The sequence below is a fragment of the Scatophagus argus genome, chromosome 23 (assembly GCF_020382885.2).
Source record: "Scatophagus argus isolate fScaArg1 chromosome 23, fScaArg1.pri, whole genome shotgun sequence".
Classification (NCBI taxonomy): Eukaryota; Metazoa; Chordata; class Actinopteri; family Scatophagidae; genus Scatophagus; species Scatophagus argus.
In genome coordinates this window covers 6,923,775-6,947,280 of record NC_058515.1, presented here as the reverse complement: position 1 = coordinate 6,947,280, position 23,506 = coordinate 6,923,775, and the positions used below count along the sequence as shown (strand labels likewise).

The 23,506-nt window shown below is 40.9% G+C and overlaps 1 protein-coding gene across 8 annotated transcripts in view; it reads right to left on the bottom strand.

Moving 5' to 3' along the window:
• LOC124054524 (sodium/potassium/calcium exchanger 2-like) overlaps positions 1–23,444 on the bottom strand; it is a 48,263-nt gene extending 24,819 nt beyond the window's left edge. For 7 of the 8 annotated variants that reach the window (XM_046380635.1, XM_046380640.1, XM_046380641.1 and 4 more), the window contains exons 1-3: positions 18,200–18,276; positions 17,671–17,732; positions 14,149–15,226 (exon numbers count right to left, since the gene is read on the bottom strand). In XM_046380635.1, coding sequence (XP_046236591.1) covers positions 14,149–15,051 — 903 coding nt within the window. In that variant the 5' untranslated portion in view covers positions 15,052–15,226; positions 17,671–17,732; positions 18,200–18,276. Of the gene's footprint in view, positions 1–14,148; positions 15,227–17,670; positions 17,733–18,199; positions 18,283–23,385 lie in introns of those variants that run through there. The other variant, XM_046380636.1, reaches the window with a different exon arrangement.
• Between the last annotated feature and the right edge of the window lie 62 nt (positions 23,445–23,506).

Below are 23,506 nucleotides of genomic sequence, written 5' to 3'. Positions count from 1 at the left end.
GGAAACGCACACAAAGCTTTTGTTCAGATCTTAGCATATCAAGGCTTTGTTCCACAGCCTACACAGATTTCAGACTGAAATGTGAACTGTGAAGAAACCGGTCTGTGTTGATAAAATGCACAATGCCAAATGAAATGCTGAGAATTATCCAGTTTGATCTTGTGAATGTTTGAAAATGCAGGGCAAATATACAGTTTTTAAGACAGGGCCTTCAAGGCTTGGCGACGCAATGATTCATCTGCATGCTAAATGATGCCGCGTTGCATTGAATATGAAATGATGAGGAAGGAGCAGCATGGTGTTCACTCTGGCCCAAACAGAATACTGGGGGGGAAAAAAATCAAATGAAATTTTTAAAGACTTCTGTTGATTGTAGCAAAATTCCGAAATTAAGTAAATTTCAGAGTAACTTTTACAAGGGAATTCATTTCATTTTCAGGAAAAGAAAAGAAAAAATTCCACCACAGCACTCATTGTGAACGCCTGTACCCAATGTGTCCCACTGTTTCTGTTCAACAGCTCATAATTTAGCATGTATTAGGTTTGCCTCTGTATAGCTACACAATAATTACAGAAAGGAGGGAGCTGAGCACTTGCGAAAAAAAAAAAAAAGATAAAAAGCAGTATGAGCTCAGCTAATCCTAAGATTTTCCACAGAGCTATTCAACTATAACCTCATTTTTCCCCCCATTTCATATCTTCATTCCCTTCCATTCCCTGCACACTCAAGGTATAATTATTCTATTTCACTCCCTATCACCCTCCTCAAAGGCAAGTCAGGAGGGTTAGGGGAGAACAGGTGAATGTGCCAGATAGAGATTATGCTGTGGGTCGCTCATTAAGCCAGCGTTAAATATTATGACTAATAATCACATAGGGAGATTAGTATGTTCTCCAGAGTTTGTGTGTTCTCTAATACCAGCAGCTCTGCCTTCCAGTTCTTATGTAATGTCACATCAGGATCATTCTTGGAAAAGGATCAGCTGGGGGAGATAAATTTCCCTCTGCAGCCACATGCATGTAACGCCGTATTGCGGAGAATTATCGATAAAGAGTGTGACATCATGCAAAAGTACTTCCGCTTTCACCACTGAAATTGCCCTCAGCTTAAAAGGGGCTGGTGGCGGTGGTGGGGGTGGGGGTGGGGACTTTCGGAGGAATCTGAGCTCACCGTTGGAACGCTGACTTTCGAACATCAGTGTCGGATTACAGGTCTTCTCATATACAATCTGGGTGCACAAAGGGGGTCTATTTCTGGATGAAGTTTATTTGCATTCCCTTTATACTTCGACATCCAAACCAAATTACACAGGAGGATAACAGCACCCCCCCCACACACACAAACACACACACACACACTTTCTAGTTTGCCAATTGTAGAGTTTGATTTAATCCATCATAGCTGTGCTTGATCCGTAAAATACTCCTTAATATACCCTAGATATACAGTGACTTATGATAACTGCGATAGAGCATTACATTTTATAAATCTTGTGAGCCACTTTCCATATCATTTTCACTTCATTCCTTTCCTCCAGCAAGAGTTTCCAAGGAATTAAATTCCATGACATAAAACGTTGACCACATGAGCACATGAACCACCGTTGGTCCCGCTGTCAATACAAGACACCATCTACTGTAACTTCCACAGCAATAAATTAACCTACAAGAACTTAGTTGATACAATACTCTTGAACTTAATTTCAGCACTGCAGCAAGTAATATGTTATATTTAATTTGAAATTGTGGTGGAATATTTCTTAGTCAAGTTAAAGTCTGGCATGTAACCAGTCTATTAGCAATAGAGGTGCTGGTAAGCAGATTTTGTTATCTTTGTACAGAGCCAGACCAGCTGTTTTCTATCATTCTTTATGCTAGGCTAAGCTAAGCCCATCATAACAGAAGGCTTGAGAGAGCTATTGAAAAAAAATATAGCATATCTGTTACGCAAAATTGTTCTTTTTTTCTTTATTTGATGTTTATTTTTATTTTTATGTGGACATCAAACTGCAAATTCTTCAGCAATTATAGACAAACAGCCCCCTGGCCGTTCACTACGTATTTCAATGGTTGTGATAAAGTAACATGGAGAAGAATAATGTTTACAAGCAAAACATTACGCCAGACAAGCATCCTTGTTTGAACATGACAAAAGATCTGACATTTCTTGCTTGATAAATTTATAAATTCTAATGTATTGAAACTGTAGTAGATGTGGACATACATGCAAAGAAATGCGAAAACCAGAATGCCTGGCTGGTTAAGCAAACTTTAAAAGCGTAATCTCGCACAGCTCCAGGCGTTTGCCTACACGTGCTTACAGTAGGCAGCCTGTCTGTCAGAGCATGACAGAACACCCTTCGAGATTCCAGATTCATCGTGTTAGAGCAAAACTGTTGAGCAGCACGACTGAGCAGCATCTCCCTCTTTCTCCTGCTTTCTCCCTCTCTCCCTCCCTCTCTCTCCCCACATCTTTCCTGGAGACGATAATGATGATCTTCAAGGAAAGGAGGGAGAAAATGCACAATAAGTCAAGAAGCCATCCACTTGCTAATTAGTAACCCCTTCATTTTTCTAACAAGCAGAACTAATTACAGGATCTGCCACGACACTGATTTCCCACAAGGCAATGCTCACCAGGACTAAGTCAAAATTGCTTCCTCTTACCCCCCCCCCCTCCAATGAACCAATCAGACTCAAGCCTTTGGGAGACAAATAAGAGAACAAAAACTGCTGTGTCATTTTTGCAAGTGACTGTAACCACGGAAAGCTGCATTTGATAAGGATTAAGGATTTTTTGATCTTCCTGTCAATACTCCACATGCTTGTAGTGCAATTTAAAGTCAGTTTTCTTGATTCACTGACTCTTGAGTTAAAAATGATGTGATTTATTTACCAGATTAAATCTACAGTAGATTGTATATATCATGTTTTAGCTGAGTAAATACAAGAGCTGCAATAATGACCTCCTGCATACCTGATCAAATCAGTTTTTTTTTAATCTCCAGATGGAGTAACCGATAAAAGGCTGAACATGTTTCTTGGCTTTTGTGACTGTAACCAACAGTGACCAAAAGTTTCTTCCAGGTGTTCGCATTTGTATTCTGCAGCATGTCCGCTGTGCTTCTGCTGCAGTGCTCTCTGCCCCAGATTTTATAGCTGCCCTCCCCATGTTTATCTGCATGGCCTAAGTGTTTTTGAGTTACTGCTTGCTTTTTGTTTGGGTTCAGCTGTACCAGTTCTGGTCCTAATGTCTTGTCAGTTTCTGAAAGTGAAAGACTTTCATTTTAAAGAAGAAAGTGGCTCCCAGCAGAGGCGCCCAGATCAAACTCAATTGTTAACTGTTGTGATCCAAGTCTAGATGCCCTGAGGCAAATGGGCAGGCCTGATTCTTTTCCAGGTATTGGTCATACGGATAACATGTCTGCAATGTAGCATCAACAGTACTTTCCAATTTTCACAGTATTGCTGCAGCATTTTTGTTTATTCTTCCATTCACTGATAATGTATTCCCAAGTACATCAATGAATAGCAGAAAAACAATGAGTTTAATTGTCCTCTGTCTCTCTCTCTCTAGCTTGCATAATTGCTCAGTATACATGCATTATGCACAGATGACATTATGGATAACTTCACATTTCATAACATGTTGTGAAAGTCCAATTATGTACACACAGACAAAGCTACTAGATGGAACAAGAATAACTGGAGCCCCCAGAACCTGAAAGGTAGAGGCATCTGGAAGGGTTTGTGATCCAGTTGTCCACTAATGTAACTGAAACCAAGCCAAAGCACTATGCTGTATTAAGTTCACCTGGATACTGAGATGGTTGTCAATATACTAATGATATTAGTGAACAGGAACTCACCCATAACATGATAAGGAGTTCAAGGTACTGGCAGTAAACATGCTTGTTCTCCATCCTTGACTGGTTTCGACTGCTGTCAAACATAATATACACTGGACCCGTGGCAAGTATACTGTGGGTGCGATGGGACAGGATGTCCAAACAACCAATTTCTCTGTCAAGACAAATGGAGCCAGGAAGCTAACACTTTAAATGGACTGAATGAACTGAGAACTATTTTCAGCTGCGGATTAATACACGTTTATTGCTCTGGTGAAATTTATGACAGCAGGAAGGTGTTTGTGGGCCTGAGTGGGAAAAAAAACTACGTTGTACATTATTTATGTTCATCATAATGAAGGAAGATCTCACCCAGTGCAATGGGTTTATACATGCAACGATGGAACTTTATGGCACACAGGAGTAAGATATCAGTCTTTGTTTACTCCTGCAATTCTTGTTATTAGGAGGTGGAGGTATGTGGAGGAAGCTTTCTGCTGGCAGGTCAGTTTGGCCAGTCACATTTAGCACACAGGGTAATATGCTGATGAAGCCCTTTCAGGTCACCTTGGTGGGCTTTGAGTGGGGATGGGGGTGACAGGCAGCCTTATGCATCACTCGTACATTTGTGATGGACATAAGTGGTAACCCTCTTAGACCAGACCAGAAGAGGAGAGGCTTTCAGCAGATTCACCGAGCCCAAAAGTGTTTTCTAATTAGCTCATTAGAGACTGTCTGATTGCAATCACTTCCATTTTAAGAGTTTGCCCTCCTAAATTTGGTTTGAAATTCTCTGTGGTTATATGCGCAGTGTCAGGTCCTTCTGCCACTATGAGATCAATACAGCAGCACTTTGTGCTGCGCAGACATCACCACCATGGATTTCACAAATTACGGGTATTACACGAACCACAACTCTCAGTGCTGATGTAATGTTCAGCTGCTGCAGCTTAGCGAGGCTGATGTTGAGGGTCAAAAATCCCCCCAAGGAAGCAGTTAAGTATGTAAAGCCTGCCAGCCCTCGGCCACCACCAACCATATGTACGGTTTCCATTTCGCTGTGGTTGTGTGTGTCATTTCATACATTCACGAGATAGGGATCTTGGTGCCCTTCACATGATGCTTTTACAGTGCAGTTACATTAGCTAATTCGACCCCAGCTTCAAAAATAGCACTTGATCGATAAGGCTTTCAGTTTCTTGCAAGCCTCAACGTTTCACCTTCAGGCTCTCCCTTGGAAAAAAAGGAAAAAAAAAAACAAAACCAAAAAAGAAAAAGCAATTATTCCAGGTGTCCCAGCATTTCTTTGCAACAGGGTTGGCCAAATTAAATCTACTCAAATAAATCTGGATACACACATGCCTTGACCTTCATGACGTTGAGCTACTTTACTTACTTACTAGAGGTTGGAGAAGCGGCTTGTGATCGGAAGGTTGCTGGTTCGATTCCCCCACTGGACGGGGTGTGGTGGTGTGATAATGTCCCCACCCTCCTTAGCCGGCTGATGTGCCCTTGAGCAAGGCACTTAACCCCCAATATATGCTCCCCGGGCGCTTGTTGCAGCCCACTGCTCCTGTGTGTTTCACTACATGTTGCATGTGTGTGTGTTTCAATCGGTGATGGGTTAAATGCAGAGAAGTAATTTCCCAGTTTGGGATTAATAAAGTAACTTAAACTTAAAAAAAAAATCAAAAAATCACGTGTGAAAAGAATCACTCCAAAGATTACAGCAACCTACAGCACCTGAGATTGTAAAACTACATCAACTCATACCATATCTGATAATCTGAATACTTGCTAGCGTCATGGGCTAAAATTAGCTGGCGGTTCAAACAACGGACACACAGAACAGAAATGGCCCCCAGCGAAGAAAGCCACTAAAGCTGGACCCAGAGCTTTTCATTCGTTCTAAGTCACATCAAAATGCACACTCCTTAAACCTTATAGAGTAACAGCTTTCCAATCCAAGCCTATTGAGATCCACTCCTCTGTACGGTCCATAAAATGGAGCAGCTTTGAACTAAATTGTGTCTATGCCAGTTCCCCAGTGCTAGATTAAGGCAGTGTCTTAGACTAGCTGTTCAGGAAACCACCCCATACTTGCAGAATGACTCTGGTTTTCTCCCAAGTCTTTATCTTTAACCATGCGTCGCAGAGGTACATTCAGTGTGTAGTGCTCTTAAGAAAAACGCTGTGAGGAGCAGTTGGAACTCTCAGTTACGTACCGGCATGACTCATGTCACCAAAAAAAAAAAAAAATTTCTTGAGCTATTCACAAGATGTTATGAGTAGCCCTCGAAGCCGAGAGTGATGGTGAAAGTTGACACTTCTGCATTCCATATAAATACATCACGACAAGGACTGAAGATGAGGTTGAGAGAAAATAAATGGAATACCAGATGCAGCCTCTAATACTTGTGGGTGCTGAAGGCCAGTGAGATAGAGATGGTGCTGTCCATGGTACTACACCAAGGGCAAAGACTGGGTTCAGCATGACTGGATGGGAACACAAAAGCTGCAGCAAGCTTAGCTTTTCATTTATTTACTGAGTTTTCAAACCTTTATGGCATTTCAAATGCGTGCTTTACCGCTGTAATGAAGTCAGAGAGACAAAGCAATCAAATTAAATCAACAAAGTTATTTACACTAACTGCTTCATTCTCATTCTAAAATCTCAGATAGTATTTTGACAACCGACACAAGCATGAAGAAAACAATGCTGGCTTGATGGTGTGTCCGACACACAACCAGCATTGTCTGGAACACAGAGTCGACCACTAGCCTAACTAATATTTTCAGTTAATCTGCAGACTATTTTCTCAATAATTACTTTACTTTACTTAATCAATTATCTGTTAGATGAAGCTTAAAAAAATAGTTAAGATTCTCACAATAATTTCCTGACAGGCCAAGTATGCATGTTCAAATCGCTTAATTTGTCTGACCAACAGTCAAAAACGTAAAGCTGCTCAGGTTTATTCCACAGACATAAAACAATACATTTGAGAAGCAGCAGCCAAAAGAAATTCTGGACTTTGACTTCATCTCTAGAATGAGAATGTCTACATTCAAAGCACTGTAATACAGGCCGATATGAAAACTGTGGCTCACCTCCACGTGTGGCTTCACTTAGTATGTTAGGTTTGAGCAGAGTGTATACGTTATATGAAAAGACAAAAGGCAAGGAATTTAAATGAGCGAAATGTATTAACTTGAAAGCCACTGGAATCAGGCGGTGCACACATTTGTTTTTGCTTGTATAAACATCTCTAAAGTTCTGCTTTGCATGTATAATGATCTCTTTTATGGCAAAAATCATAAGCATCAGTATTTTACTTATTTTTAAAAGCAGACTACAGTGTGCTTTCGATAACACAAACACAGTGTAACAAGTCACAGGGTGACCTTCAAACCTTTAACAACACTGACGAGGCAGTGAAGAGCCACTGTTCACTCTGATAAGAACAGTGGGACAAAGCCAAATAGTACAATAACCAATCGAGGACGACGTAAAAAGCAGCCATCAGCACCTTTGATGCAAATGAGAACTTCGCCTGAGCAATTACTATCTTTGAATGCAATTAAATTAGATTTGGACAAAAGCAGGGCGCTGCTGAAGAACAACAATACTGTCAAGAGAGCTCACAGCTGTGTAGAGAGAGACTGTGAGAGAAGCAACTTTGGCTCTAAAACCCTCCACCTTAATTTCCTAAAACCCAACACTGTGTTTTGATTGTCTATTTTATTCTGAAAGAGACCTTTATTTTTATTGACCGGTCTGACAGCCCAAACACGCACAGAACCTCCAAAACCTAATTACGGGCATTACAATAGTACACAAGAAGCCACAGCTGGAACAGATGATGAAACTTGGGCTCCACATTGTCATATTGAGATCAAAGTTGCAGGCTTTCTATTTTTACATTATTGGACTCTGGCTCCATTGTTGTTGGCTGAGCTCAAGCGCCAAAATGGTTCTGTGTGTCTCTGTAAGTGCTGTCTCTGTTTGCAGAGAAGTGTGCAGACCCATGTGCATATATGACCTTAAAACCACTTCGATCATTGCACGACAGCTCAGCTCATCTTTTTTTTTTCTTTAATTAATCTTTGCATGATAATTTAGCCATCAAACCAACATTACAACTATGTTTTTGATGTTTTTGTGAAATGTCAAACTATGATTCTCTATTCGTTGCAAAGAGCTTCTGTTTTGCTGTTTCCACATGTCCCTCACAGTAACCTTCGGCCTGCATGGAACACACAGAAGCGTTATAGAGATCTATTTTTCATTCAGTTTCAACCAAGGTCACTTCTACAACTTTCCTTTGAAAGGATACAAACATGAATACTCACCACTTTCACAGGAATACACGATACAAATCAAGGACAAGGGCATGTACTCTACAAAAGCAATTCCACTCCTGTTCAGTCATAGCAGCCTACAATCTCTACAGACTTACAATTAAAAACAAGACTAATGTTTCTGTGTATTGTACAAATCATACTAACCATATTCCTATTCCTTTTATCGCAGCAAAATCCAGGCCAAAGGAACCAATCTGAGGCAGATATAGTTTACAATTTGGTAGGAGTTCAGCAGTGTACATCTGGATTTCACTGAAAATTAGGTTGACATCCGTCATAATGGGAGATAATCCCATGAAGACGTCACACGACTAAAATACACAGCAGTGACAAAGTTCATGCAGTGCTGCCTGGAATTATGATGTACGAGGTGGTGATTCACTGCGATTGGACTGGATAAAAATAAAAATGAAAAAAAAAAACCCAGCATGCAACATTGTTATATGTGTGAATATAAAGAGGATGTACAGTGTCAGCAGTGGTGCCTGAACGTCCAAATGCACACAGAGGAAACGCAGTCTGCTCCCTGCACAGAACCCGCCTTGTAACTGATCTTTGAAGCGCATCCTGATGGAAGATCTTGCCTCCGTGACGCTATTTATAGCTTGCTAATACATCAGAGGTCGCACCTTCTATCTCAGCAGAACCAACATCTGCCTCGATACGGGCTGGCTTATCCAACATTGACGATAGCAGGCACCTAATATTGTGATTGGATACAGAAGCTAACACACACTCCAATCTGCAGACTCTATTTATTTCAAACGTATGAGACTTCTGTCTCTTGTTTGATCCACTTTTATTAAATTTCATATTGCTTATTAAGCATTTCATTGGGTCATTTTGACACTGATATCATGCCCACATAGATTTAATGTGATGAACTACTACAAATTTAGCTTAAATAAACATTGGAAGACGATATTCACTGTTCAACTACTAGTTGTTTGTGATGTGTTGTCAGATGTGGTCAACCTCTCCTTAAAATGAAAAAGAGACATTGACTTCATTATCATTACTGACAAACTGACTTCTGGTGTGTCACCATGATCATAACAAGTGGAAGAGGGGTTGTCACTCTGGTGTCTTTCATAAAACCATAGTGCACAAAGTGCTGGCTAATCTGATCTGCTCGAGCTAGTATTTTCAGAAGCAGCCCGTCAGTCCATCAGCCAAACAATGTGAGAGGCCACAAGATAACAAGATAAGCCTGGGTCGGCCTGATGAGGTGGTCCTGAGGAGGGGGCAGGGGGGGATGTGCATGTGATGAAAGACTTCACTAATGCCATGTACAGACAGAGCTTCACTACTGTTCTGAATAAATCTGACTTTATGCCATGCCTGGCCTAAACTGACCTCTTTAAAAGTGGTTTTAAAATGGTAAAATCTATCAAAACAGCTAAAAAATAGAAAGTGTTGCAGATTAGAAAAGAAAGATTGCTGCTAAGATGCCGGCATCGATTGGCTCGGCTTACTGGTCCATTTTTTCTTACGCACAGGCAGAAGAAGAAGAAGAAGAAAAAGGTTGGACAAATGATTGCTTCGGTGGAACATCTGCATGCAATGGCAACGCTAGAACACAGACATCTGTTGCTTTTTCCAGTGAAAAATGGCTGAAGCAAAGTCAACCTAGAGCTAGTGATATTAATACTCTTCCATCTTGCACTGCCATAATCTTCCAAGCTAGTGAGGTGGAAGTAGGAGCCTCTAGCCCTATTGTGACCTTGAACTGTGTGTCACAGGCTGTGCAATAAGGATTTACTGAGTGTGTGGGAGTGAGATGCGTTCAGATGGGGCAGAAAAGGCCTCACGCACTGTTTGACCTCCACTGGCCACTCTGCGCATACCGAGCAACCTAGCGTTCAGTAATCAGACCTCTATGCATCAGCTCTGTCCCGTTAAGTCACCAAATGCACCACCAGACTAAGGGGCTTAACTGTGAGGGAACGTGCCACAATTAAGAGCAGCGGTACAGTAAAATGACACAGCCTTTGACCTATGCAGCCTAGTGAGGGTCAAGATGTGTGACGCTGTAGTTACCCTTTGGCAATAGTGCAGAGGGAGACTGACATGACATATGTGACAAGATAACAGTCACATCCTCTGCAAGCATAACAAAACAAACAACTACACCCTCAAAAATTCTACAAACCATGAATATTTTAAGCTTCACAAAAAGCAATATTTGCTATTGTCATATATCGAACTGGATTACATTAAACTGTAATATTTTTCCAGACAGCCCCCTGTCAATCATGTGTAGTCCTATCCTGTCAAGACAGTATGAAATCAATGTTTTTAAATAATGATAATTCAGCTAAATCAGTGTTTGTCAGTGTCATCTCAGGCTTCTAAGTGGATTTAACTCAATAAAGGAAATTAATGTGCCAAAGACATGTTCTCATTTCAAACAGAATTGCTAAAAGAAGATGACAGCAGGTAAAACACAATCAGTCTGCAGGGTCGTATCCCATAGGAAGCAGCGTGGCAGAGGTGGCGGTAAAACCCGCTGTGCTAAGGCAGAGCGCCCTTGTAGTGAGATTAACCAGCAGCTAAGCATTCATTAGGTAAACAAAGGTATTAGACACCAATCAGGCCAGAGCTAACAAGTAAATAGATCCTTCCAACATCTGTTTAGGTCAAAAATGAACAAATGAAATCAAATATCAGGTGCTGTGACCAACTGAACTGCCCTTAACCAACTTTGAGTTAATGCTGCTTTTATCAGTGTTTTTATATTAACAATGGATCATATGACTATGAGTATGTGAAAGCGGTCATAGTAGCGAATCAGCAGACAAGTGTGCCTTGTGTCTTACAGGACATTTGTGTGGCCCATGACTTTACTGTCTGGTTCACTCTCACGCTGTTGTTTTCAGGCAACTCTTCACACAAAGCTCTATAAAATCAAACTGTACTCAGCAATGAAATTACCGGTAGACTAGATGACGAACACAGAGGAGCATTTACTAACTAAAGAGTCACATATGCGATGGAGACCAAGCCAGAGCTAAAAGAAAAGGGAATACTGGGCTTACCAAATGATTAATTCATTGACATGAAGTTGAGGATCTACAACTTTGTGTCAGCTGTTAGTGGTAGACATGGACAATAATAATGGATTTCCTGAGGAAACTTCAAAACTTGAGAAGCATTTGCACAACCAAGATTTAAGGAAACAGCATGAAACAATCCACACGCGGTCACTTCCTCACATCTACCTAAAATCATCTGTGCTGAAAGGCCTTCACTATCCTATTTTGCTGTAATTCCATGTCAGTCTGTGCATAGCATTATTCAGCATTCATGGTTGTGTTAAGTGGATTGAGAGATTATTGCAGATTACATTTGATGAGGCTGACAATTCAACTGCTATAAAACAATGACTTTAAATGACTTTAAATAGACCTACCATCCACACTGAGATCTGACAGCTCTGTTTGTGTTGTATTGATAATGTTACACTTCATCCCTGGGCTAAAAAAAAAAAGAAAAGAAAAGAAAAAAAAAAGACACCTCTGATCTGTCAAATGATCGAAAAGCGAGTGCTGATCTCACCATTTAACGCTCTGCCTGGGAGCCTAAGGCATTTTTGAGAAAATAAAAGAAACAAAGCCAACTATTTTTATGCTGCCAGGAACAGAATAAACAAGTTACGCAAAAGAAACTTTTCATGTCAACAAAAAACAAAACAAAACAAAACAGTATGTATTACAAGTAGTTATGTAATGAGGTGTGAGGCAGTGGTTTCAGACAGTCCAAAATTGACTGATTTCTAAATGCAGAACATCACGCTGCTGTCCATGTTACTCTCACGATCGAACTTTATCACGATATTTATAGAATTCATTGTTGATGCCCAACTGCCAATTACCAATCAAGCGACCTACGCACTTATCTTTAGGGTGACACCAATTCTCTTATGCTGCTGACTGTCCTGTGTTTCTGTGGCAAGAATGTGACACACAACAGGAACATCCCAATATCATAATGCATGAAATAATCTCAGGGAAGCCCATTTTAATCAGGAGTTTAGTTCAAGGGCATGGCGTCGGATGACATCCCATTGTCCTTACAATGCAATACTTAACACCTGAACAGTAATGTATGGAGGATTAAGGACACCTTGAAGCTCAGTCATGACAGAGAAATGATTTTTTAAAAAATGCTGCTCTCAGTTCACACTGAATGTCATATAAAAATAGAAAGACAAAAAACACAGAGCCAGAGCCTCTATCATTTTTCAAGACTCCTTACAGAGTTAGTTCGCTCATCCTCGTCCTTGCATGGTCGTTCTACTGTCCATGTATGAATTTACACACACACACACACACACACACACACTCTCCTGCTAAATTGCCAATTAAATCTCAAAATAACACTTGTGTCTTTAAATACACATGTCCCCAAAGTGTCAAAGCTTGATTAAAAAAAAATGGTGTTTAGATGATTATATTCTAATAATATTTGTGCCTTTATAGTTCTATTAACCCCAGAGACCCAGACCACAAAATAAAAGAAGTTAACTCAAAACCCACATGTAATAAAATGATAAGCAGGGGCGGGGGGGCTGAGAAGTGCAAGAGGGAGAAGAAGCTCAATCTACTGTGAGCATTGTGATAGATGAGACACGATGGCGGGGTTTGATCGACTCATCTGTCTCGTACTATTTTTCTCTCCCCATCAAAAGTTGTTTCTCAACACACACACATGCACACACAGAGTTCTGCTGGCCAAATTACCCAGAATCCATCGCAGCTCAAGGTCACCTGAGTCTTCTCTGACACTCAGCCTGTGCACCTCGGTTCTCACTCTTTTCTTGCACATAAGCCCTAAATCAAATTAGCATGGCAGAAATAGGACGTACAGAAAAGAACTATTTCCATGCTTGCCATTTAAAATGAAGACATGCTTTAATTTTAGCATTGTGGTTTACACCCTGCATATCAAATGGTGATGTTGGCTTCCTCGAGAGTTTTCTTTTTCAGCAACGTTGCCTAACCTACAGTTTAAATATCCTTTATGTACTTAGAATAAATCCAGATTTAATTAAAGCTTTACAATACAACTTTCTCAAAATTTCATTTCCATCTCATGTAACAAAAGAAATCTAAATCCCTCCGGATAATCTCTACACCAGTATCAAATTGCACTGCGGTGTCTTTTGCCCTCAAGTGTCATTGAGGGACTGAATGTTGTGTGAAGTAACACAATGATTTATACTATTTTTGTCTATAGACTGTTCACTGTTTATGCTATTGAGCAAAAGGTAAAATACCGCATTGAACGACGAACATGAAAAACCTCCCTTCAAAGCAAATATGGAGGAACAACCAAGCCTACCACTGTCACCTTAAAGCCATTACTGTATGTGATTTCTCTAATCTTACTGTGTTAGTGTGTTTTACATGTTTACTAAATTTAAATACAATATTCATGTTGTAAAACATAGCTCCTGAGATTTTCCAAGGGATTTGTTGGTTAGACTGGGACACAATTTGTAGAATTTAACCCAGAATTACTTGTTTGACTCTATTGTATTAATCCCACAGTGGAATACTGTAGCCATACCAGCCCTGTGCAGCATCACTTGATGATTAATGCACAATGTTCAGTTTGGTTATTAAGTTATGACAGAGGTCAGTCTCTTAAAACACGTTTGGCATTAGTTGTTGCATATTGAAAGATCTAAGAGCTCAGGACACCGGTGAGATGTTGTCTCATCTGAAAATGGTCATTACGCTAATGAGAAAAAAAAAAGATGCATGGAATTGAAAAGCTGAAACAATTACCAAAGTAAGCCTGACTTCATTAAATATCAGCTGCATGATATGTGTGAAGGGATGAGTGTGTGTTCCCATGCCACAGGAGACACTGAAGGTCATCTCTGTCAAAATACTGCAACTCAGTATTAATGGTCAAGAAATCAACTCACCTTGGGCTGTACTTCGACTTCTACCACTTGGTTCTTGTTCATGCAATCTTTGACGAAGCTCTCAACTGTGCTGTTAAACTTCATGAAGATCACGTAGGCGGCGTAGCCTGAGAGCAGTACAACACTTTCCCACACAGAGATGAAGTTATCCAGGAAGAAGATGATGAGCAGGATCAGATCCAGGATGTAGAAGGAGACATCACGAAAGAGTGGCCACCACGTTAGGTTGAGGATCTCCTTGGAGAAGATGGCACACATTCCAATCACAAAGAGGATGTTGAAGACGGCTGAGCCTACGATCGTCCCGATTCCCACGTTGCTGTGTGAGATGAAGACGCCAATGATGGAGGTGAAGAGCTCTGGTGCAGAACCACCCGCCGCCATAAAAGTGGCCCCCGCGACGTCATCCGAAATGGTCAGCTTCTCTGTGATGACTGTCAGCGCTGGGACGAAGAACTCGTCACACACTATGGCTAAGGCAATGAACATGTAGATCATGCCGAACATGTGGAGGACCACTGCTCCTTGGCGCCTCTCCTGAAGGGAGAAAATGTCTTGTGGGTACTCCCCCTTGCTCTCGTTGCTATCCGCTGTAGATTTCATGGCTATCGGCATGTCAGCTGACACATTGGGGTCCTTCTGAGGCGGGGTGAAAAGCAGAGTCCGGTGGGGGGCCGACTGGTGGAGACCCTCCTGGGGGAACACTGGTTCACTGAGATCCCCTGAGCTCCAGGTCAAGGCACAAAGGGAGACGGCACTTACGGCCATCAGGCTGAAGACGAACCCTAAAATTCGCACTGGCCTAAGCTTTTTCCGCAGACAGCGTTGGGCTTGCCCCTTACAGGCAGCGCCCAATATGGGCCTTTGCTCTAGTGAATCTATGTAGGCTTGATCTGAACCCATGTCTGTACAGCTCGTGGCGTCCTCACTCTCAAAGGTTGGGTAGGAAGGAGGGGGGAGTGGGGAGCAAGTTTTACCGGAGACAATACATGGTGTTGTCTTCAATTTCAAATGAAGTGAAAAAATTGTAGGTGCTTCCCAGGGTCTGGCTTGCCAAATGTTGTCTTCATATTAGCCTCTGCTGGACAATGTCACAAGAATGAAGAAAAAAAATGTATTACTCAGACAGGAAAGACTTTAGTGTAGAGATGATACAGAATATAATGAGAGAACTAAACAATTAGTTGATTAATTGATGATGTAATCATCAAAAAGTTAATCTTTCATAATTTTGGTTACCGCTGTTTATCTTGTATGTTCGTCACAGCAGTGCATCCTTTTATATGACTTAAAAATATAAAATGTAATGTGTAGCTATGAGGTTAACCAACGGTCATTGTGGAAAGCTCCAAATCAGGGCTAATCTACTCCTGACCACTGCAAAAAAAATTTGCTATCTGTAGATATTGAGAAATTAAAATTAAACAAGAAATTCTCAATCACAAGGTTATGCAGGCATGTGGAATACTCAAGTTTAAAAGCACATTTAACTTTAGCATCTTCCGTTTTCTAATCAACCCATGGTTACAGCATTGTCATTCGGTTAAGGCACAAAAAGGAAAAATGAACGAGAAGATACAACATCATAAGTTTGAACATTTAAGTGTAATTTGCGTGAAACAATCCATTGTGGTCAATATGTAGCCTTAGCACATTTACATTAGGTATATACCATTCAGTGTACTCAGTGATATTAAAGATATTCACAGTTTCAATAATTCCACATAAATTCAAACCACAAGGTGCAGCAAAAAGACAGAAAAACTTACAGGGGCAGATGAATCTGCTGGTCTAACAGCTGCAATTTAGAATAATGAGAACTTGCGGCCAAAAAAAATCGCAAACCTGCTGTTTTGCTTTTTTTTTTTTATTTATTTATACCTGGGAAAATATCACGAAATGTGAAGGCCGACGGTTTACGGACATCAGTTGGCCGCAGTCAGTGAAAGCATACATGCTGAGACGGTGCCGCTCAGGTAAAAGCACATAAAACCACATCCTGTCCTGTTTGACTCTCCAGTGATGCACAGCCTGCTGCATTTGACCTGAAAGGCTCGTCTGAGACAGCAGCAGCTCCACTGACAACTCCTCGTCGTCTGCCCTTCAATAATGCTTTCGCCCTTTCAGCTGTATCACCACACCACAAACAGCTAACCATCACCACCAGACCAAAACAGCCCAACATTAGTTTCCCTGGCGAGGCGCATGACGCGCGCACAGGCTGCAGACGGTGTCATGCCTTACCTTTGACAGAGGCGAGAGAAAACAGCCGCACGGCACAGCAGCAGGTTGAAATTAGGAAATCCTCTCCGGTGCCCTCTTGCTCTCATTGAGCAAAATGTGACCAGTCTGCGCTCTCCGACGACAGAGGAGGAGCTTTGGAGGGAGGGAGAGAGAGAGAGAGAAAAAAAAAACGCTTTCCCAACTGCGCTCACCTCTCTGCCTCACAGCTGCAGCAGCAGCAGCAGCATCCCCCCCGTCTCGGATGAGAGGCGGAAAAAAAAAAACCACCCGGTCGAAAATACCTTCCTAGTGTAGCAGAATATTGTGCTGGGCTGGGTTGACCACGTGAACCGGTTGGTTTATTAATAAAGCCAGGTAAGCAGCAGACAGCGTAACCTTTAGCGGTGGGAGCTTTGGTGATGTTGCGTTTTGAGGGAGGAGTTGCCGTGGTTACTGATTTCCCACTGATTTTTTTTTCTGTGATGACGGAACAGGTGGATAAGCTTCAGCTCAGTTGCTGATTTATGTGTGGGGCTACGCCTTAGGTCATTTCAAGGTTATATGCAAGTCTCTCGTGGATAATGTGCAAACCAAGGTGCAGCATCATTGATTTTTGTTTTTGTTTTTTTGTTTTTTTTACAAATATGGGTATTTCCGCTTAAGATGGAGTTTAGGAATTTAGGAAGTATTAACATTTTGGAAAATTCAGGTTTATGGTTTCTTTACAAGAAATTGATACCACTCTCATATCTGTATGTTCAAAAATGAACCTGTAGCAGTCACATGGTTGAAAGGCTATGGACTGGGGGGAAGAAAAGCCCATAATTAGTGAACTTTAGGGGTGCTGGTAAATGGACTGAGTCAGCTCGCCTGGCTCACTGGAACCCTGTTTCCAGTCTTTATGTTCAGCTAACTGTCTGCTGTCAGCTTCGTACTGACCAGACAGATATAAGAGTGGATTCGATCTTGTCATCTAACTCTCAGCAAGTGATTTCCCTTTTTTTTTTATTTGTTTTAAACTTTTTCAGATCCAGTGACAAATTGGAGAGTAAACATTACAAGATTATGCATGCTCCATGTGTCAGTTTGATTCATTTTGCTGGCGAAGCCTTCGTCTGACATAACCATCATACAGTCCCCAGAGCTGCCCCACCCCCACCCCAGTCCCCCCACCCCTTTGCATTAGTCCACAGGCCAAACCCTGCTGGAAAGATGCAGACACGCAATCTCTACACAGTGTGGCAAAGTATGTGTGACACTAACGGCCCGGTGCTGTATAATAAATCATGATTCAGTGACCTCATTGATTGCCCCTTCTCCTCTGCTCTCATCTCCTCCCCACTGTAACTGCCTCTTGTTACCTAACAGGAGACACAATGGACAACAGCATTAACTTCCCCCTCCCTTCTTATTAGTAGTCAGATGTTTTGTGACTTCATATTGATTATTCTGTTTAATATTGATTATTCTGTTTAAATTAGTTTGATAGTACTCAGAACAAAAAAACCCCTCTGAATTAGACACCTCTGCTATTTTTATCAAAATAAACAACTGGATGTAGCCTTTATATATTTAAAGGACAGATATGACATTTATCTTTTCATCGAACTTTCAGCAAAAAAGGAAAATAATAATAAAAACAAGGATGTTTCCAAAAATGTAAAATTATTACTTTAAGCATGAGGATTTAATCCCCGTTTGGTATAGTTGATCATAATTCCTGCTTGCAGTATCAAAATGGACTCTTCAGTCCTGCAAGTGAAATGTTATCGCCCTCCAAAGTATGCTATTCTTTTTATTGCAGTGTGATTGAGTTTGATTGCCTCACCACATCCATAATGCATTGGTCTTCAACAGGATCTATCTCCAACCAGGCCCAAATTGTTTCGCAAGAACAAACTGGTGGCCGTCCTGTCGAGATTATATCAGAAAGAACATGTGATCAGTGACTGAATACATCAGTAGGCTACACCATTGATTTTACCCATGAAGTTCAGTTTACTTGTAATAAGGAGGCCGTATAATGTCTTCTGTGGTTCTGGAAGGAGGCTCAAAGTTTTTTTTACATTTTTTATTTTTTTACAGCAAGCCTGAATTGTAAACCTGAGATGTGGGGTTTGAAAGAAATGGGAATTTAGAAATCAAAAAGGTTTAATCAAAGATGCTATTTAGTTGCAAAAATGAAGGATCCAGAATTTCTGGAACTTGACCTTTGCTAAAAGAATAAATTCAGGACATCTCAGTCTTTGTTGGTTCGATATTGATTACCAGCCCACTCCCAAATGTCTCTTGTGAGTCCCCAAATCTTATGGAAGTGCAACGTTAAATAGCTGGAGAAGCCCTTTATGCTAGTCTGCAGTAATGAGTTGGTCGAAAGACTGTCTGCAACTGTTTGGATAGTCAAGTAACCCTCAAAGTAATTTTTAAAGCACAAAACATTTGCTGGTCTGAGGTTCAAAAACATGAAAAGTCACTGCTTTTCTCATTCTTACATTATAGCAAACTGAATACTTTAGGGGTTTTTGGACTGTTAGTCACACAAAACAAAACATTTAATGACGTCACTTCTGGCAGCCTGTTTTTTCATACTTGATACACCAAACCATTCATCAGTTATTAGAAAAATAATTGGCAGATTAGTTGCTGATAAAAATAATCATTCTATTTTACTCTCAGCTGAATTGAGCAAATGAAAGTTTGATGAGGACTGAAGATGAAATGCAAACAAAATAAGCCTTCATATCTTATTTAAGAAGAACAGAAAAAAACTGTCAAAGTTAGGATTCATTTCAGGTTTGTTGACGCTGTGCGTACACCTGGCCTCAGGGAAGTGTGACAGTAAAAAATAAAGAATTAGTTAGAATGATGACTGCATGGCACACAGGGGCTGTCAAAATAGATGATCTATTTGTTAAAACTGATTAAGCTCTATGAGCACATGTATCTGATCAGTACACATCATTGTCACTGAGCGCAGTCTGAGCCTGTGACCCCAGCTCTTCAAATTAGATCTGTCAATATTTTTTGGCTATCAAATGAGAGCCCATTCAGGCTGTCAGCTCTTTTTCCAACAATAGCACATGCAGCCTCTCGTCCCCACCACCGCACTGACCACTCCTGATCTGGCTGCGTTTCCAGCATAAAAGTGATGACTGGTCACGGGTTATGTGGGTTGTGGTGGGGATGGAGGGGGTGATGGTGGCAGTTGTTTTGATTTGTCTGAAATCTGTGCTGTGACAAAAGCAACAGAAATTTCCATCCTGGCCCTGCCCCCCACCCGGCCCACCCTTGCTTTGGCCAGCAGCTAAATCCGAGCCTTTGTGTCCCACATAGTTGTATGGATTTGTCAGCAATGGGGCAGGGGTGGTGGTGGGGTAGATAGGATGATGATAACCAAGCAAGTTTTTCCGGCGAAGAGGGAAGGACAGTTGACCAAAGCGAGGTACTGAATTAGTGCTATTAAACAAGTAATTTCAATTAATACCCAATGCCAAAAGCTGGCTGGTGCTTAAGATGTGGAAAGTAGTGAAACTGGAGAGTCCCAAGAAAAGCTTTTTATAAGAGACTTGCTACGGATTAGATGTTGAAAGCCTCATATTAGCAACTGCACCACCACAAGTGTGTACAAAGAGGCTTGGACAGACCACCTGCCCCTTAGGAAAATGCGGTCAGCAAAATAAAATAGACACAGGCACCAATGGGATGCGCTGGGAGTAAATAATGAATCAATGAGGCTCTTAAAACGGCTGAGTAAATGTATTCAAAAAGACAAATGGTTTCCCTCTGTGCTATAACACAAAAGCAAGATTGTTCAAAGATAAGATGGGAGAGACCATTTTGGCCAAAAACTGGGGGGGTGGATGGGAATATTCATTTTAGAAGCAGTAGCTCCAAAGAGATTAACGAATTAATAATCCACAGGCAGGTCTGACCGCTAAGTGCTGGAGCTGATTAGATACGAGCACACAGTGTGAAAATGAGACCCTGCTTTTACAGGTGGTCCCTGAAAACCTGGAGTGCAGTTAAGAAATACTGAGGAAATAAATCCGAGCAGCCCCTCTGCCCTCACTCAGCCCAAATAATTTAACTTTTTGACTTTATGTTTTGCAAAATTGTTATATTGTTGTGTTTATTCATCCATGCTTTTAATTTTGTGATTACAGTTTATCCTGAGGAGAACATGCATGTTTGAACCAGATTTGCTGGTGATTTATCCAATCTCACATCTCAGCAAAAATCATAAACATAAACCTCATGTGGGTGCTAGAGGGCAGGACAGGGTATCATCACAGTAAATTGGATTCATCCTCTGATAACCATAAATGTCAGTACAAAGTTGAATATTAATGCAGCTAGTAGTTGATGAAACATTTCCATCTGGACAAAGTTGGTGGACCAATTGATACACAGACATCACTGTCCTTTAAAGCCACGCAACTAGCAACAAAAGTCAAACTGTCATTTCCTGCTACCAAATTTGTAGACTTTTGATTTTAAATTTTGACCAGTTAACATAGCAGAAGAGAAATATTCTTTCCATCAGCGGCTGATGGGTAGAAAATGAGTCACCTCACATTCCAGGGCACAAAGTTCAGAATGAGGTGGACTCGACCTCATCCAATTTTAGATAGAGAAGGTACTTGTGCATTTTAGCCAGTATAAGTTCGAGTGGACTGTAGGCAAAACAATATTTGGAATTATCTTTTAAAAATGGCTGCTTTTTAGCCTTTTATATCACACACAGGTTCAGCAGAAACTACAGGATGCAGGGACACTCCATGTCAACAATTCATATTTGACTGCAAAGCTATATTTTATATTAAAGTAGAAACAGATTTATCTGCTGGGGTCATGAACTTAGCTGCTGTAAGAATCCAATCGATGCTTGATTTTTGTGACCTTCCGGTGTTGAACCGTTAAAGGATGCTAAATAAGGACAAAGAGGACATATGAGTCATATTGATTGCGATGGCAATGACAGCAATTTCATATGAAGGTTTCAAGGTTCAAGCAAACAACAACCTGACACTGGAGCATATTTTCTTTTGCTGTTATCCGACATTGAGAAGTCTGATGTGACAGAGGACAGCATTGATACAGGATGTGTGCTGCATTATAAGGTTAATCCTTATGTCAATGGGCTCACAGATGGGCTGACCTGCTGGGCTGCAGGGGTGAGGTTTTGTAGGGGGTGGGGTGGAGAAAAAGTTGAAAATCATTGCTGCCCGCCTCATTACGACAAGTAGGGGGGAGGAAGGAGCGCAAACACCCGGAAAAAGAAAAAAAAGTCAAAAAATGTTTCATGCTCTGATGTCATTAGGAAGGCGAAAGCAGAGCTGTAATCCTATTTTAATCGCAGTGGATTTATTAAACAGGAGCAGCAGGTTTAAATCTCAGCAGATTACACAGAAGGCCCAAGGAGATGTGGGGGGGTGGGGTTGGGGGGGGTCGGAGAGGCTTGCGTAATCAAGTGCACTTAAGGTGATATGGGTCATCTTTGACTAGACAGGGCAGCTTTTGGGTGGGGAGGGCATCAGGGGGCTCCTTCAAATGTAAGTGAAATCAGATGTCTGTAGAGTAAATAAACTTTCTTTAAAATATCTACCCATCAGGAATTTATTGATGTTTTTGTTGGCTAAAGATCGAGATTAAATATTCCATTGAGACATCTTTCAGATTAATTACTTCTGACAAGATTAAGACAGCCTTCCTGCAGATGTTACTGATTATTTGGACGTCTGTGTGTGGGCCTCAGTGTCCCTTGGAGTCAGAGCAAATCTCCTTGGCACCCTTTGTAAAAGACCTTGATTCTCATGGTCAATCCCAGATCGCGTCACATCTGGACTTAATCAAATCAATCCCACAACAGAACACGCAGAACCAGCTAGGACCTGGAATCAGCACCAATAGGGGGTTTCCAATCAAAAACAAAAAAGAAAAAAAAAAGACTTTTCAGTGCTTTTTGTGCACTAAATATTAAGAAAAAAGACCAAATCTTGCTGCTTGCGTGTAACTCAACACAGAGGACTTTTCTACAAAATATGAATGCAGATATATACCTCTTCCACATATACTCTGGGCTGACCAACAAGTCAGAAATTTGGATACTGTGTCCAAATCTGGCCCAAGTCAATGCACCAATTGTGAGAATGGTAATTTAAGATCAGATGAACTTTTAAGGTAGTTCATCAGTTATGAGAAGGGTAATTTATTCGTGCAATTATAAAGCGATATTTCCAGGTGTACTGGTTCATCTTAAAAAACAAACAAACAAGAAAACAGTGCAAATGAACTTTTTTACAGACAAAAACGTAATCCAGCCCATAAGGAATTCTGACTAAGTTGACCAGGCAGTTAGTTTCATGCCTTTAAAATGGATTTGTAATGGCAACTGCCGACACACTGTACAGAGCCTGTTGTCACTGAACTCTGCCTTCGCCAAATGCTTCATCTGAAAAGGATGCCAAGCTCACCATCTGTTGGCTGAGCTTGGTAAATGTCTGTTTGTGACACATCCCCTCTTGGATAGGGAGCCATTTTGAGCTGTTTCTTTTATCTATAGATCTATGGTGTGTAGGATGTGAATTCCAGCGTCAGTGTGCGTGGCATGTGTTTGTATTAAGAAAATAAATGTTGAATGCACAGTGGGATTTCAGATTTGCAGATTTTTTAGGATGACTTTCCTAGCTATGTTTAGTCAACCACAGAGACTTAACTGTCAAACACAGAACAAAAATGCTTTCTTACTATTTTAGAAAACTCTCAAAATTCTAAAATGAGTTACAATTTTAATGTCCCCCCCAAATACAGCCTGTTAGTTCAGGAGACTTTGCTGAAACTAGATGAAACTCACTGATGAATGAGCATTTGATATTTGCATCCCAGTTAAAAGTATGAATGACAGACTTAGTGTTTTTCGCACCATCCTGCAAATGATCAGCTATTAGCAAACGTTTCACTACCGCCATCTACTGGACTATTTGCAACAGTTCAATGTTTTGCAAATAAACGTACCTCTTTTGGTTTTGTCACAGCGCTCCTCGGTTGTTTTAATCAGTTTCCATTGATACTTTGAAGGAATCAACTCTTGATAGGCCGTTTCCCTTGCAAACATTTTAACTTGTCGAGCTGGAAT